A 14658-nucleotide genomic window follows, 5' to 3' on the forward strand; every position below is an offset into this window, starting at 1 on the left:
TCTGCCGGGGCCCGGCGGGCTTTGTGGAGGGGCAGTGCGGAGGGCAGCGGGAGGCTGCAGGCCGCGGGAGGTGGAAGGCGGCTGCCCCGCTGCCCCTGGAATGATAAACTCGGCCTCTGAGCCCTTCAGCTGTTTCACGGTATCTAAAACAAAGAACGAAACATGGCCTTGGATGCCTGCGTACTGTCAACACCACGGTTTAATCAAAGTCAGCTAAAATGACAAGTGCTAAATTGTTTCAAGAGTTAAAAAGCACTGATAATCTCTACATTTGATACAAGAGTGTAAGAAAATGAGAACAACCACAACAAAAACCAACAATAAGCGTTATAAAGATCACATTATTTGAGAATTACTAATTTGCTGTATTTTAAGTTCTTGCAATAATTGTGGGATTTAGACTTTGTTCTGAAGTCAACAGAATCTTTTATATAAAAATGTTAGTTTGTTCATTCAGAAACATGATCCATGACGCTAAAATACACGATACACGTCTAGACAAAAGTCTGAAAAACAAAAAATCAAATACAAATTACTTCCAAATACAAAATACTTCCAAAGCCAATCTTGTGATTTTGTGTAACTTATAGTTCGAATGCTGTTCTTGAAGTAGATGAACCTTGCAAGTAACAACTGAATTTCATACACTGAGTGTCTCAGAAGAAAAAAAGAAATACTGGCATACTTCTGATTACTACAGTTAACTTCCTTCGTTTGAGACGGAGATGAATCGCTCAAGCTATAGCACTAATGACCAAAGTCTCCGGCAGTATCAGACCAGCTCCACGCACATGCGCTCAGTTCACCTTGGTGCAGCAATGTCAGAGCACTGACCTTCTGCTTACACGCTTCACATAAATAAACCAAACTCTTGTCTTCCCTTTGATGGGAACAACATACTGTCATTGGCACGTACAGTCATTCCTTTCGGTCTTTCACCTTCTAGACAGACTCCACTCATTACCTATTTTTTCTACTACTAGTTATCTTTCTCATTTTAGCACACTGATCATGTGGAAGCCGATACCCTACTTGTATTCCTGCTAAGGTAAAATGAGACGAGCTACTCCTGTACATCTCCATTTACTTCCTGACAGATATTAAAAAATAAAATACTAACATTAGTCCTTTATAAATAAAATCCAACCTAGGACAAACTTAAATATATTTCCTAATTAGACACCATGGGGTGCATTTTATCTAGGAACAATCTGGCTTCGTGACATCCCTATGGGGTATTCTTTTAATTCCCAGTTTAGAGATTAGAAATACCACAACTCAAAGACAGACATGAAGTTATTCAGGAGTCAACAAGCAAGCTTTCATATCACAGGGCTCTGTGCTTTTACAAGAGACCACCCTTCCTGTACAGGACACAATGCTGGTCTATACAAACACACATACTTCTGAAGCCCTCTTTTTTTTAAAAAAAGAAAAAAAAAAGTCTTTTTCCCTCTTCTGGTCACTGTGCCCTGGAGTGTCTTTCTCTCCAGAGCTTAACTGTGCCATTCCACTTGTGTGTTGCCACCAAGAGCAGGGTCTAAAGAGAACCAGCATTCCCCCCCCTCTGTTATACCCATATTAACTTTCCATATATAAAGAAATTCTTATTATTGCTTTGTTAACTGTATTATTGCTGCCATTTTAAGCCAGTCAGGATGAGTGTGTTCAAAATAGGAAATCAGCAGTTCTACCACAGATGTTGTCATTCTCCATACAAAGGACTAATAAAATACAGTCAGGACACCATCAGGTTACCCTTTCCAATGACTACACAGAATGTTTAGTAGTAAATCATTTCAAAATGACAAAAATGGTCTCGTCTCCTACAAAGAAATATATGCTGGGTCATAGCAGACTTCCCAGAAATATTTCTCTAGAAACTGGAACTTCCATAAACTGACTATATTCAGACAATTTTTATCCTTTGCTTTAAAAATCAAATGCAAAGACCCTTGCGTGCCTTGAAGCTGGTAACACCAAATCTCACTGATCAAGAAATGTTTTGTACATTAATTAGAACTATACAAAGCTTGCACTAGACAATCTTACATTACAAATTTACAATCAATGCAGAAAGAAATGTGAACTCCACCACTAATTTATGGGCAATTTCGCCATGATAACTAGTACAACCTCAGTGACCTCACCCTTATTGTTATCTGTTCAACTATCCACTCAGAAATACTGCTACGGAATGAATTGTAAAAATTAACTTCTAATGATTATAATGGCAGGACAGCACTATCTAATCTGAACAGATGTGTGAAATCATTTGGAAGTCATTAAAGTTAGTAATATTTTTGTACTGTACCAGTGTTTTAAGCCAGTACATAGGAGGTTTAAAATTAACAGAATTAAAATAACAGTCCTCAAATTACTAGCAGTGGAAAGCTAATTATACATAATTACAATAATATAATTAGAGACTAATAGAGGCTTGCTTTAAATGAGGTTGGTGACATACATCATTTCAATGAGAGCTAAATTAGGATTTTAGATAAGAAAAAAAAAAATCACACTTTGTACATTCTCAGCTGGATCACTTGGCAAATTCTCTTAAAATTACTCCTTAAAACATGACCCAATCTACATACAAGCAATGTGTGTCCCCTTGGTGCATTAAAATCTAGGAACTGAAGTTAAATAAAAGACAGACAAAAACAATGTGGGAGGTCTGTAGTGAACGTGTGAAAGAGATGGTTGTTGGATAGTCCCACAGACAGGAGTTGTGAACAAAGTGAATGATGAGGTTGGATACGTACCCCAAGAGAAAAACAGAAACAATTTTAAAAGCTTATCAAGGGTATGAGGTGGGAAATGCGGGCTGGTATGTGAATTTGGAGATGTCCATGCTTGGGAATTTTTGGAACACCCTTATCTTCATCAGGCTGGTGCAATTTGCTAAACATCAGCACAATGACTTGCTGCCACAGAGGGTAACATGAGCTGGATACCCAGCTGAGATCAGTATGGCGTTGCTTAGGCATGGGACATGTTGGCTTTCTTTCTCTTTGTCCCTTTTTAAACTCAAGAGAGCTGGTCTTGTACATGAGATGTGAAAGTGCAGGATGACCAACAGAACTGCTATCACAACATGCAACTACTCCCAGTGTCCCTCCCCCCAAACTGTTCCATCACACTGGAAATGCGATTATTCCTACTGAAATCCCTAGGTAAGGAAATTCACAACACCAAGTTGTTATACATGCTTTGCTGATACAAAGATAAAAACATTAGAATTGTACAATTGCTGTTAAAAATGTATTTAATGTCACATTTCAGTGACTGGAAATTAATTCCAGTTCTAACAAATTGATTACAGAGGAAGAAAGTAATCACGCTGTCTCATGTATCTGAAGATGACTTAAAAGATCTTTTTCATTTCCAAACCTCATTAAACAATCAGTACATTTATGAGGCAAATCTGCTGAATGCCTGAAATCCAAGTGAGTTTTAAGGTCTTCAATCTGTCCTGTTGAATATTCACAGTACTGACACAAATAAATCCCTTCAGATAAATGAGAGCTTAAATGCTTGCAATATTCCAACATACCTGAAAAGCCCTTCCCACAGTCATCACAAACATGAGGGAATATTTTGGTATGTTCAATAGCTACGTGCCTGTTGACATTTGTATGCAGCCTGCTCCTAAAGCCACACACTTGGCATACAAAGAAGTTTTTGCATTTGTCAAAACTGATTTTGTTTATGAGACTGTACTGCCCACGCTCCTTGTTGTTATAGCTGTCGCTTAACTCGATCAGCCGACACGCGTGTTCGTTCACCACATGGCTATGCAGATCTTCTGGATCATTTGTTTCATGCTCACAGAACTGACACAAATACTGCTCATCACAGCTGTGTTCCTGGAAGTGCAGGTACAACTCGCTGCTCGAGGAGAACTGCATATCACACTGCTCGCACCAGTAAAGGTGGTCATTGAAGTGAGTGTCTGCTATGTGCTGACTCAGATTCTCAAATATCACTGTTTTGTAATCGCAGTATTTACAGATGTAGGGGTCCTCCTCATGTAGCTTTACATGTTCAATGAGTTGCACTTTACTGGAGAAGCTTTCTTTACAAACTTTACAGACATGAGTGTCTGTACACGTCTTATGCTTCAGGATCATGTGCTGCTTTAGATCAGAAAAGTACTTGCTATTAAACTCACAAAGCTCACACTTGTATAAGCCACTGCTGTTGGCTCTCAGCAAAGGCCATTTCTGTTGAGCTGTGATATTCAAAGCCTGGTTCTTCTCAAAGATTTTACAGGTTTCCAGAGGGATTTCCTCTAGGTCCTCAGCTTCTAGCTTCTCAGGTGACACAGTCTGTGTTTCTATATCGTGAACTTCTACAGCATTCACTTCTGTTGTAGAAATTTCTACAGTTTGAATATCTAGAGGTTTCTCTTCTTCTGTAGGGCTGTCACTGAATATAGGTGAATCGCATAAGTCTCTGCACATTCCATTATTAGTACCTTTATCTGCAGGAGGAAATAGATAATAACAGCAAAAAGTTTACAAACCCTGCAAAACACGTGGGTCCATATTTAACTTTTCCGTTAGCTGTAGCATCTTACAAATGCAAAAAGCACTTTTTCCCCAGCCAGACTATGTTTCACTAATAAACAAAGAACATAAACTATAAATCCTTCACCTCTTCTGTCAAAGCAAAAACATTACACTAAAAGCCAACAGCTGTGGTCTCCAGCTTCCCAGCACCCAAGCTGCAAATACTCACTGACCTTTACCTTTATCCTTCTTTTTAGGGTCTGTATAGTGCAACCCCACAATGTTTGAATGGGACCCACTCCAGTGAGAAGTCCCAGCATGCACTGGACTCCCATCATCATCTGTGTCTAGGCTCTGCGCAGGACTATGGAATCTGCCTGCAAAGATAAAAGAAGGATTTTCTTGTCATCATTTGTCCATACTAGCAACATCACGATTCTCTGATTTAACCATAAATCTTATTTAGTATTTACTTATTCTAGTTACACAGTTTTTCTCTTTATACACTAATAGCATCATAACCTACATTAAAGAAAGTAAAAAAAATACATCAAATTATTTCCATACATACAGAGGATAACAAAAGAATTCAAGAGGTGGCAACTCTGTCTTTAAAATTACAGCAAAAAATAGTCAGTTGTTTATACTGGAAAAAAACCACCTTTAAAACCTTAAATGAAACTTTACATTTGAAAGACATAATTTAAAAAAATATTCTTAAATAAATATTTCCAGACATCACATTTTAAAATGTAATAGTTTGTAAGACTTCTAGAGACTTGCTGGTTGATTTATTAGTGAAAAGAAAAATAAATATAATAAAAATCCATCCTCATATTTGCTCTGCTAAGTTTTACATTCACTAGTGGATATTGTATAAAAAGGCATTTTGTTTTCCATAAGTACAAGTATAGTTCAGTGCAGTTGCTGCTGAATTCCAGCTGAACTCTAACATTTACATCAGCTTTATGTCACCTATCTAGCAGATATTTCAGTAAAGAAATCCAATCATCATTATAAATGCTGTAAAATTAAAGGATCTTTTGTCATCTTCATTTTTTTATTTCGAAAATTCTATTTCAATTATAACGATTAAACAACCTTCCACCAGTCTAAGGCATATCAGATCACAATGATGCTCAGAAGTCACCCACTAGATATTTTGTATTCTATTTACTTCTGTGATACATTGTGTAAAGAACTGCAGAACACGACCCCAAAATGTAGTCTTACCTCTGTTTTCAGAAAACTTTGTATCTGGCTGTTTCATAGAACAGACGCTATAGCAGTGGTCAGAAAAAATTCCACTGTTGTCTATGTATTTGCTTGCACCTGAAGAATCTAAAGAAAAAAAAAGTTTGATACTAGCACATTGATGTGGCTACATATGCATTTCCTGTCCACCAAAATCCTCTTCACTGGCCACATTTTTACTTCTTGTGAGAATTCTGTGCTGGCCTGACAACGTTCCTGTTGTGATTTACAGCCTTCAGCTGCTCTCCCGATGTCTGCAGTATCAGATACAGTTCATTATCAAACGCTGCTCCCGCTGAAGACAGTGACAGGAACACAGTTCATTCAGCACTGAACACTTCTAGAGACCCCCATCCCAACTTTTACAAAATTTCTCCCCTTGTGTGCTAGTAGAATCATCTTAATTTTGTAGCTTGAGCAAGTTTCCCAATTTGCAGGGAGTACAGAACAAAATCGTTCACATGCATTGACGGAAAGTGGCTTAACACCAGAGCACGCATCGTGGGTACTCAATACATTCAGACCAAGACTCGTCATCCCACTCTTTGTTACTGATTTTCCATGTATTAGCACATGTGGTCCTTTCCCATAAAGTACTTATTCTGAGAAAAAATGGAGTGTACATAACTCAAGCTCTAGACTGACCTGAATATCGAGAAGGATGTAGAGTCTTCCTTTTCCTCTTTTTAGGATGTTCATTCATTTTGAATAGTCTAAATTAATTGTAAAGTGAAAATATTCAAGAATTAGATTTGTCTGTATCTAGTTTTATCTTCCATGATTTTATGAAACAATAAAAACATTTTGAAAACCCACACGTTAAACGAGAGGTTTCTTCCTGCTCCCCTTTCTTGTCTCTCAGCCCATTCTGTCGCAGTTAAGAACACATTAAATGCGCGTAAGAACTGAAATCTACTTTTGTATTCCTGCTTTGGACCAAAAGAAGGTTCACTATAAACACAGACAGGTCAGGGCTCCCAGCACTCAAGTACTCAAGTGTAACCTAGGAGGCAGTTTTCCAGTACACTGTTGACTTTTGTCAGAAGCCAAATATTCTGAAGCAAAGTCCTCCAGATAAAGCTTTCATGTTGAAAATACTAACAAAATCATGTTGTCTTACCAAAAATCCTAGACTCTTCAGTATCAGCAAACAGAGCAGCCAAGCAGCTGATGGCTGTACACCTTCTAAACGCAGTGAATACATCAGCTTGAGAAGATTTTCATCTATGGAGTGACAGCATTTTAAAACACTTTAAAACTTCATCACAAAATAAACAATCAGATATACAAGTATTACAAAGAATGAAGCTACGAAAACCAAAGCTAGAAAACAACAACAAAACAACAAAAAGTTTATACTAATCTTGGTTTAGAGTAGCAAATAAGGTAGATGTATTATTTATTCTCCTTTTGTCCCAGGTTAGTTGGCTTTTGCTGCACTTGGCAGCTCCTGACAACAGAAAAACAGAGATGACACGGAAAATACTTGTGCTGTATATCGGCCCAGCCACTTTTTAAGAAGAAAGGGCTGCAAACACGGAGCCTGATGGGGTTTACTGTAACACTAGAGCACTTATGGGCCCAGGGTCTTCTGAAGCCAACGCCATCCACTAGAGATGAGAGCAGGGAAGAAAAGGCCCCTCATCAAGTAAACGCTATTCTCATGAGATGGAGTATTTGTATGAATTAAAGTTTTATCTTAAGGGGAGAACATGAAAAAAAACAGTTTAACATGATATCGTGGTCTAGAAATATCACCTACTCTCACCGCTTTTTCTGGTTGCGAGGGAAGAGCCTACGGTTTACTGAAATAGCAAGTTTTATCGCAGTTCATGCGGTTAACCCCTTTTGCCCACAAACCGGCCCGGGGGACAGTAAGGCCCGTTATTCTTCTCCAGCGGCTTTCCCCGGTACATCTGACCCAGCTGCTCGGCGCGGTTATGGGAAAGGCTCATGAAGGCCCTGAAAATCGAGATCCCCGGCCCCTCAGAGCCCCCGCAGGGCCGGCCGCGGCCTGCGCGGGTAGCGGAGCCGGGAACCGCGGACGGGAGCGCGGCGAACGCGCGGCGAACGCACCGCTCCGCTCCGGCCCGGAGGCAGCGCGGGGAAGCCGCGGGCGGCGGCGAGGCGCGGAGCCGGGGGCAGGGGCGAGGCCGCGGCCACGCTGCGGCGGCGGGGAGAGGGCCCAGCCCGGAGCCGCCAGCGGGGAGCGCCGCAGGCCCGGCCCCGCCTCAGCGCGGGCAGACGGCGCCGGCCGGAGCGTGAGTCACTGCCCGCTCCCTTCGCGGGGGGACGCGGGCGGGCCCCTCGCCTCAGGGCGGCGGGTTCGCGCTTCAAATGGCGCCGGGGCGGGGGGCGAGGCGGGGACGGGTGCGGGGCGACGGTCAGCGGGCCGCGGGCCGCGCCCGGCGGGGTAAGAGGCGGGAGGGAGGCGGGCGCCGGCGGCGCCACGGGGAACCCCGGGGCTGCGGGCGACGCCGGCGGCCGCTCCCCTCCCGCCTCGCCGCCGGGACTCACCTTCCGCTCCGCGCCCCGCGACGGGCCGCGGCCGCCTCCGGACGCGCCGCTCCCCGCGGGGGAAGGGGCGGGGCGGCGGCGGGCGGCCGGGCGCCCCCTGGCGGCCGCGATCCTGACCCCCGCCCGTCGCGATGGCAACCGGGGACGGGAGAGGAGAGGTGGCAAAGTAAAGCTGCCGTTTGGCTTTGAATGTCTACATCCCACCGGCACATTTTCACATACAGGCTTTGCCCGGGGCTTGTAAAGCGTCTGGCGGCACGGACGCTCCCGTGAGAGAGGGCGGGTGAGTGCCATCACCGCACAAGCGTTCCTATTTTACACAAGAGAGGTTGATGGCAGGGGCCGAATTTACTTTTTGTATCAATGCAGAAGCTGTTGCTGAAATCTGCTGTATAGGAGAGTCAATATAAAGGGTTGGAAAACTGAAATAAGGAACTTTCCCCTTTCCAAAATTTTCCAAGTTTATAATCACAAGAGAACCCCCCCTTTTGCTCGCTTCATCTTCACTTTTTTTTTTATGCCACAGGAAATTGCTTTGTGGAGAAGTAGAATTTACTGCTGAGTATTTCAAACAGCATCTTACTATTTTGCAAAATAATTCACTTATTTTTAAGACACCAGGGAGACCATGACAGTCACTTAGTTTCATGACTTAAAACAGATTATAGAATTTTAACCAAGCTTTTCATCCATTGAGCTGTTCTGCTCTGGCTTAGCCTGAAGTTACCTCATTTTAAGATCAAGCTTTCAATTAGCAGAGAATCCACAACATTCCTGATGTCCTAATGTTGTTCTGCTGATTAGTTAAAAAAAAAAAAATTATACCCTGCTTCTGGCCTCACTTCTATTCATTAGCTGGAAGCTGAGATTGGACTTACCCTGTTTATCAAATCCTACCCTTAGCCTTTGTCCTGAAAGTTAGAAACATGTCTTTAGGGTGATGTGATTTGTTAGAGTAACACAGAAAGAGCTTCATCGTGTCACAGAGAAGTTTTGATGATAAGCAGCATGAATATAAGTAAAAGGATCCTTCTGAAGGCCTGCTGAGCCTTCAGAAATTAAATATGCACCATGTATCTACTATCTCCTGAGGTGAATTACCAATTGAACAACATCCTGCCATCCCGGTTCAGTTTGTTCTCTGCCGTTTACCCTTGCCATAGGAGCTGAGGTGTCTCCAGGACAGCTTCTGTTAAAGTTCTCATGAACTGGCTATAGCCACCCAAACGCGTGGATGCCCACGTTTTCTCTCTCTATTCACCAAAATGTTTTCCATGTAAATATTCCAAAAAAGAACTTTCCCCAGTTCCCACCGGAGGGCAGTAATGAGAACTTAAAATCTGTAATTTGCCATGGGAAAAGGAAAAAAAAACCAAACCAACCCTTTGCTTTAAATTCAGTCCTGCTTGGCGAGATGACCTCAGGCTAACCAAAGCACAATGCATTTTCTGTACATTTTGATTGATTTCTTCTCCATACAAAACAACACCACCCAACAACACCTACGTCAGATAATAAGACTGAGTGAAAGAAAAACATCTGAGGAAGATCCTCTTTGAAGCCACAGATCCAGTTCAAAGTCATGGGCATCAAACAGTGGTATAAAAGCTTTAGACAGAAAAGTCTAAATGAGTCTCATTTTCTAAATCACCATGTGCCTGGGATGTTCAGACAGCTCTGGGTCTGGTTTTAATCACTCAGAACCCATTCCAACTGGAAATACAGAAAAGCCTGTGTGATAGTCACCTTACTGTTTAAATGGGCAACACAGATGATGCTCACTTCAATTAGCTAGGATGTATCCTTACCAAAATAAGAATGGAGTAAACCTTTTCTTCAATGAAAGCAGTAAGCATAGCTCATGATAATAACCTTTGCTAAAGGTAATTCATGTTTAAAAGGACATATAGGAGGTTATCTGAGGTATTTTGTCTAGCATCAGTTTTCTTGCTCCTTGTTGCATGGATTCAGACTTTGGATCAAGTCCCTGCCATGCAGATTGGGCACCAGACTGATTTCTGAGCATAAAATCAGGAGGGCTCATTGAGATAGCTGTGCTAAAGGAAACTGCCCACATTGCAAATCATTCTTCTGTTTCACCAGCATTATTTCGCAAGTTTTCCATAATTTTTTGATGCTTTAGGGATCAAGACTTAGAACCCCCACAAAAATCACACCATAGTAATGTCAATAAAGTCTAAAACTTGCATTTGAACAAGAACTGATGATCCCCTTTCCCTGAACCATCCTGCACATTTAAAACAAAGTAGTAACCACTCATACCTATTTCATAGTTACTAGAAAGAGTAAAACTTAAACTATAATAAACAGAAGTTTAATCTGTTAGTTCAGGTTACCCAACTAGCTACTTCAAAATCATTAGCCATACTTTGACTCAGACTCTCCAGACTAGAGCTTCAAAATAAAGAATAATGATGTCCACCTTTTATTTCAGACTTTGATCCAGTGCAGGCTGAGCACCTGCTGGAACAGCACCTTTCAAAGCCAGGTGGTGGTGATCTGAAACAGATCTGAGCAGCGTACAAAGTTTAAAGCTTATTGGGGACAAAAATGTGTAGAAGTGACCTGAACAAACACCAACGCTTCCCCAATCCCTCCAAAAAAGTGAAATTCTCAGCAAGAGAGCTCACATCCCTCCCACAATAACTGTTAGCAACTGAAGTCCAAAGTAGACCAACATGTCCACAGAAGCAATTCATTGCAGCTCCATGCTCTTACACGTGCCTGTAATTTCCCAGATGTTTCTTACTCTTTCAAAAATAAGTATTGCATATAAAAATACAACCTAGTTTGTTTTTTTAAAATATAGTTTCAGTAATGAAAGCCTGAAAGATATTTTTCAAAACGCAAACCAGACTGATATAGCAGGGGCTTTAAAACCATCCAGCGGAAACACTTCAGTAGTAGCTGCTCTCTTATCACAACTTTTACATCCCACATCTAAAATAAGTTACTTATTTTGAGGATCAAACAAGAACGAATGCCATGTGCACCTAGGACTTCCCATCCATAAATAATGCAAATCCTACTTCTGTTCCCCTCCAAATTAACTGATGTATGCCATTTCTATTCCCTTTCTTCTAGCCTTTTTTGAAAGCAGAGCTGCAACACCAAGTCATACCTCCAAGACCGATGATTCCTTAAATTCTCACTTCGAAATTCACAAGTGTACCAACCAAATTATTTTAATTTAGTTGTTAGCATATACATTAACACTCAAAAGTGTGATAAAAACCAAACAAAAGTAGTTTTAATAAACAGCATGTGATACAGACCGCAAAGATAAATAAAAAGCAGACTTTTTACAGTTTCCCATGAACATGAGCTACAATAAGTATCATAGGCCAAACTTTTGTTAACTTGAGTAGCACAGCAGAAAGGGAAAAAAGGTGTTGTGGGTTGTTTTTTTTTGTTTTGTTTTTTGTTTAAAAGTATTGCAAGACTATTCTCAGTATGACAACACATGCATCTTGCTGCATCTTAAGTACTTTTTTGGCCCATTATTACTAAAAATGTCTTGCTTTCTAACTATTTTACCACAGGACCTTTATCACAGAATGACATACACATGGCAACATTCCTCCCCCCACCCCACCCCCAACCCCCCCCGTAGTGGTTATTTCAAAAAAAGTCTCATTTTAAAAAGATATTTCAAGCACTGGTGGGTGTTCATAATCCCCTTTTGATACAGACATGTAACTGCTACCAGCTTCAAAGTTACATACCAGCATCAAGAGATTACACCCTCCTGGGCTCTATTTATCCAAAATGCCAAAAGGATCCTGGCCTGCCTTAGGAAGAGCATTGCCAGCAGGTTGAAAGAGGTGGCCCTTCATCCTGCCCCTCTGCTCAGCACTGGTGAGGCCACACCTGGAGTGCTGGGTCATGCACTGGGCTCCCCAGTACAAGCCAGACATGGACATATTGGATGGGTCCAGCAAAGGGCAATGGAGATGATGGATAGGAGAGAAGGCTGAGAGAGCTGCGACTGCTCAGCCTGGTGAAGAGAAAGCTCAAGGGGTATCCTGTCAACATATATAAATACTTGATGGAGAGGAGTAAATACAACACGCAAGGCTTTCCTGAGTGCTGCCCACTGAAAGGACATTAGGCAATGAAATAGAAGAAATTTCATATAAACATTAAGAAAAAACTTCTTCTGTGGACTCTTCTTTCTTGGACAGACTCTAAACCCCACTGGATGGTGTCCTGGGCAACCTGATCTAGCTGACCTTGCTTCAAACAGGGTGCCTGGACTAGATGATCTGCAAAGATTTCTGCCAACCTCAACGATTCTGTCAAAATTCTTGCAGTTGTGGTGCCAGTTGCAATGACAATAGTTTCAAAATTTCAAGCCTGAGAATCCAGGACATCAGACTGCAGACATACATACTTTAAATCCTTTTCTCTACTAGGGAAGTGGATTTTGATAGTGAATGTGGATATTTACAGTTAAAACTTACAGAGGTGCGAGGGGAAAGGATGATACTCCCAGATGATGAATTACACATTTATCTTCACAAGAGAAAATGAAGAATTTGGACCACAGCAGCTGTAAGACAAGAGGAGGATTCATCTCCTCACCTCTTCTTTTCTTTCCTCTACCCCAAATGAAACAGTAAGACAACTTTGGACAGCCTGGGGCAGTTGATAATCCAGGATATAGAACACTTAATAAAACCTGGAAATAGGTTACTAAAAGTAGTTAAACCAAAGAAACAAGGCAGAATGAGATTGCAGCTATGAATATCCATGTTTTGGCTCTCAGTGAGTAACTAAACTACAACAGACATAAGGTTCTTAAGAAAAACAGCTTCTGCTTGAATTAGGCTTTCTGTAACTTCAGTGGCACAATTAAGTCAGATTTTACTGTATTTAATTTTATTACTGGAACAGGTTCCTAACAAAACTGATGCAGTTACACTGAACTAAATGGTTCCTAAGCCAGTTTAACTCTACCAGGGATCTGGCACTCTTCAGAAAGAGCCAAGATAGAATAGTGTATTTTTAGCCTTTTTTATGCCAAAGGAATATTGCATCACATATAGAAGTGACAGTAAGGACACTTAACCGTAAGACACATTTATACAAACCAGTGGGGATGCTAGCTTCAAAGTACAGGCAGAGCATTGCTTCAACTGATCTCCTCATAACAAATATTTTATGTTGCTCTTATGAGAGTGTTCAAGAGGGGTGTTTAGAGAGGAAGAGATGGGGGCAGAGACACACACCTCTGGTTTAGAGTCAGGAGTGCCAAGACAGTAAGACCTCATACTTTTAAGAGTCTATCCCATAAAGCTCAGAAGTCAAGAAGACTGTACTGCACATTAAGAAAAACTATTTTTCTTGAGTGTGGGTTCAACAAGTCTTTACAATATGAAAGTGTAGGAAGAAGAAACATTTAAGCTAGTAAGCAATAAAAACCCCTGGAAGTCTCAAGAATGAAAGAAACTATAGACAAGATTACAATAGTTACGAATCAGAGAGCTGAAAAGACTAGTGAATAAAGATTATTTCGAAGTAAAATTGTCAAGTCTAACTAGGCAGCTAGTAAGCATTCTTCTCGTTAAGAGAACATCTCATGCGGAATCACGTAAGTAATCTGGAACTTTAATATATATAGAGTCTAATTCTGATTTCATAGGCTGTTGTGAATCCAGTGATTCTGATGAAGTCAGTGTTATACCAGCAGAAAGTGAAATCAGAATTTCTCAAAGACCAGAACCTACAGATTTGGTTAGTGTATGGAGATACACAATGTCTATATCCAGTTTCCAGTTGGCTTCCCTTTATTAAAACACAGATGTAAAAAATAAACCAAAAAAACAACCCAGAAAGACCACACCAGCTGCAGGGGTGGTGAGCTACATGTCATTTTGGACAGATAGAGCCTTACCTAAACTGAGACAATTTTCAGCACGAAAAAAAGATACAAATTCATTATTTGTATGAAACATGTATTGCAAAATTAAATTGGGATTCAACAATCTGCAACAACATCCACAGCTATATAGTATTTAAAAACATGTGTGGTTCTTTTTCAAGTAAAACTAAAACAAGAGAAAGAAGTTTAAAAAAAAAGTCTTAGAAGCAGCAAGTTACAATTCTTTCTGTAATACCACACCATTTTCATTAACTTGAATCATTTTCAAGATGTCAAAGACATCAACAAAATAGTAATTTCAAGTGGCTTTTTTGATACTTGTTGTTTGAATGGGTCCAGCCCAGGTCTGCAACCTGTACAGACATGCAAAACAGGAGAAATTCACAATTATTATTGAGAACAGATGTTGGAACATGCCAGTTATAAAATGACAAAGCAAAGAAAATACCTTCAAGTTGTCAGCAAACA

At 40.8% G+C, this 14658-nt stretch overlaps 1 protein-coding gene across 5 annotated transcripts; it reads right to left on the minus strand.

Annotated features, from left to right (window-relative positions):
- Positions 1 to 181: 181 nt before the first annotated feature.
- Positions 182 to 8381, minus strand: ZNF639 (zinc finger protein 639). Of its 5 annotated transcripts, none has more exons than XM_074912475.1 (6): positions 8286 to 8381; positions 6889 to 6992; positions 6414 to 6481; positions 5748 to 5855; positions 4748 to 4891; positions 182 to 4486 (listed from the first exon to the last, which is right to left on the minus strand). In XM_074912475.1, the coding sequence occupies exons 3-6, from the start codon at positions 6469 to 6471 to the stop codon at positions 3339 to 3341; spliced, it is 1458 nt and encodes a 485-aa protein (XP_074768576.1). In that variant the 5' UTR covers positions 6472 to 6481; positions 6889 to 6992; positions 8286 to 8381; the 3' UTR covers positions 182 to 3338. The 5 variants fall into 5 exon arrangements, with proteins under 5 accessions (XP_074768576.1, XP_074768578.1, XP_074768577.1 ...); XM_074912477.1 differs by lacking the exon at positions 8286 to 8381 and adding an exon at positions 7531 to 7683; XM_074912476.1 differs by lacking the exon at positions 8286 to 8381 and adding an exon at positions 7537 to 7676.
- Positions 8382 to 14658: the final 6277 nt, after the last annotated feature.

The sequence above is a fragment of the Athene noctua genome, chromosome 8, assembly GCF_965140245.1.
Source record: "Athene noctua chromosome 8, bAthNoc1.hap1.1, whole genome shotgun sequence".
In the NCBI taxonomy this organism is placed as follows: domain Eukaryota; kingdom Metazoa; phylum Chordata; class Aves; order Strigiformes; family Strigidae; genus Athene; species Athene noctua.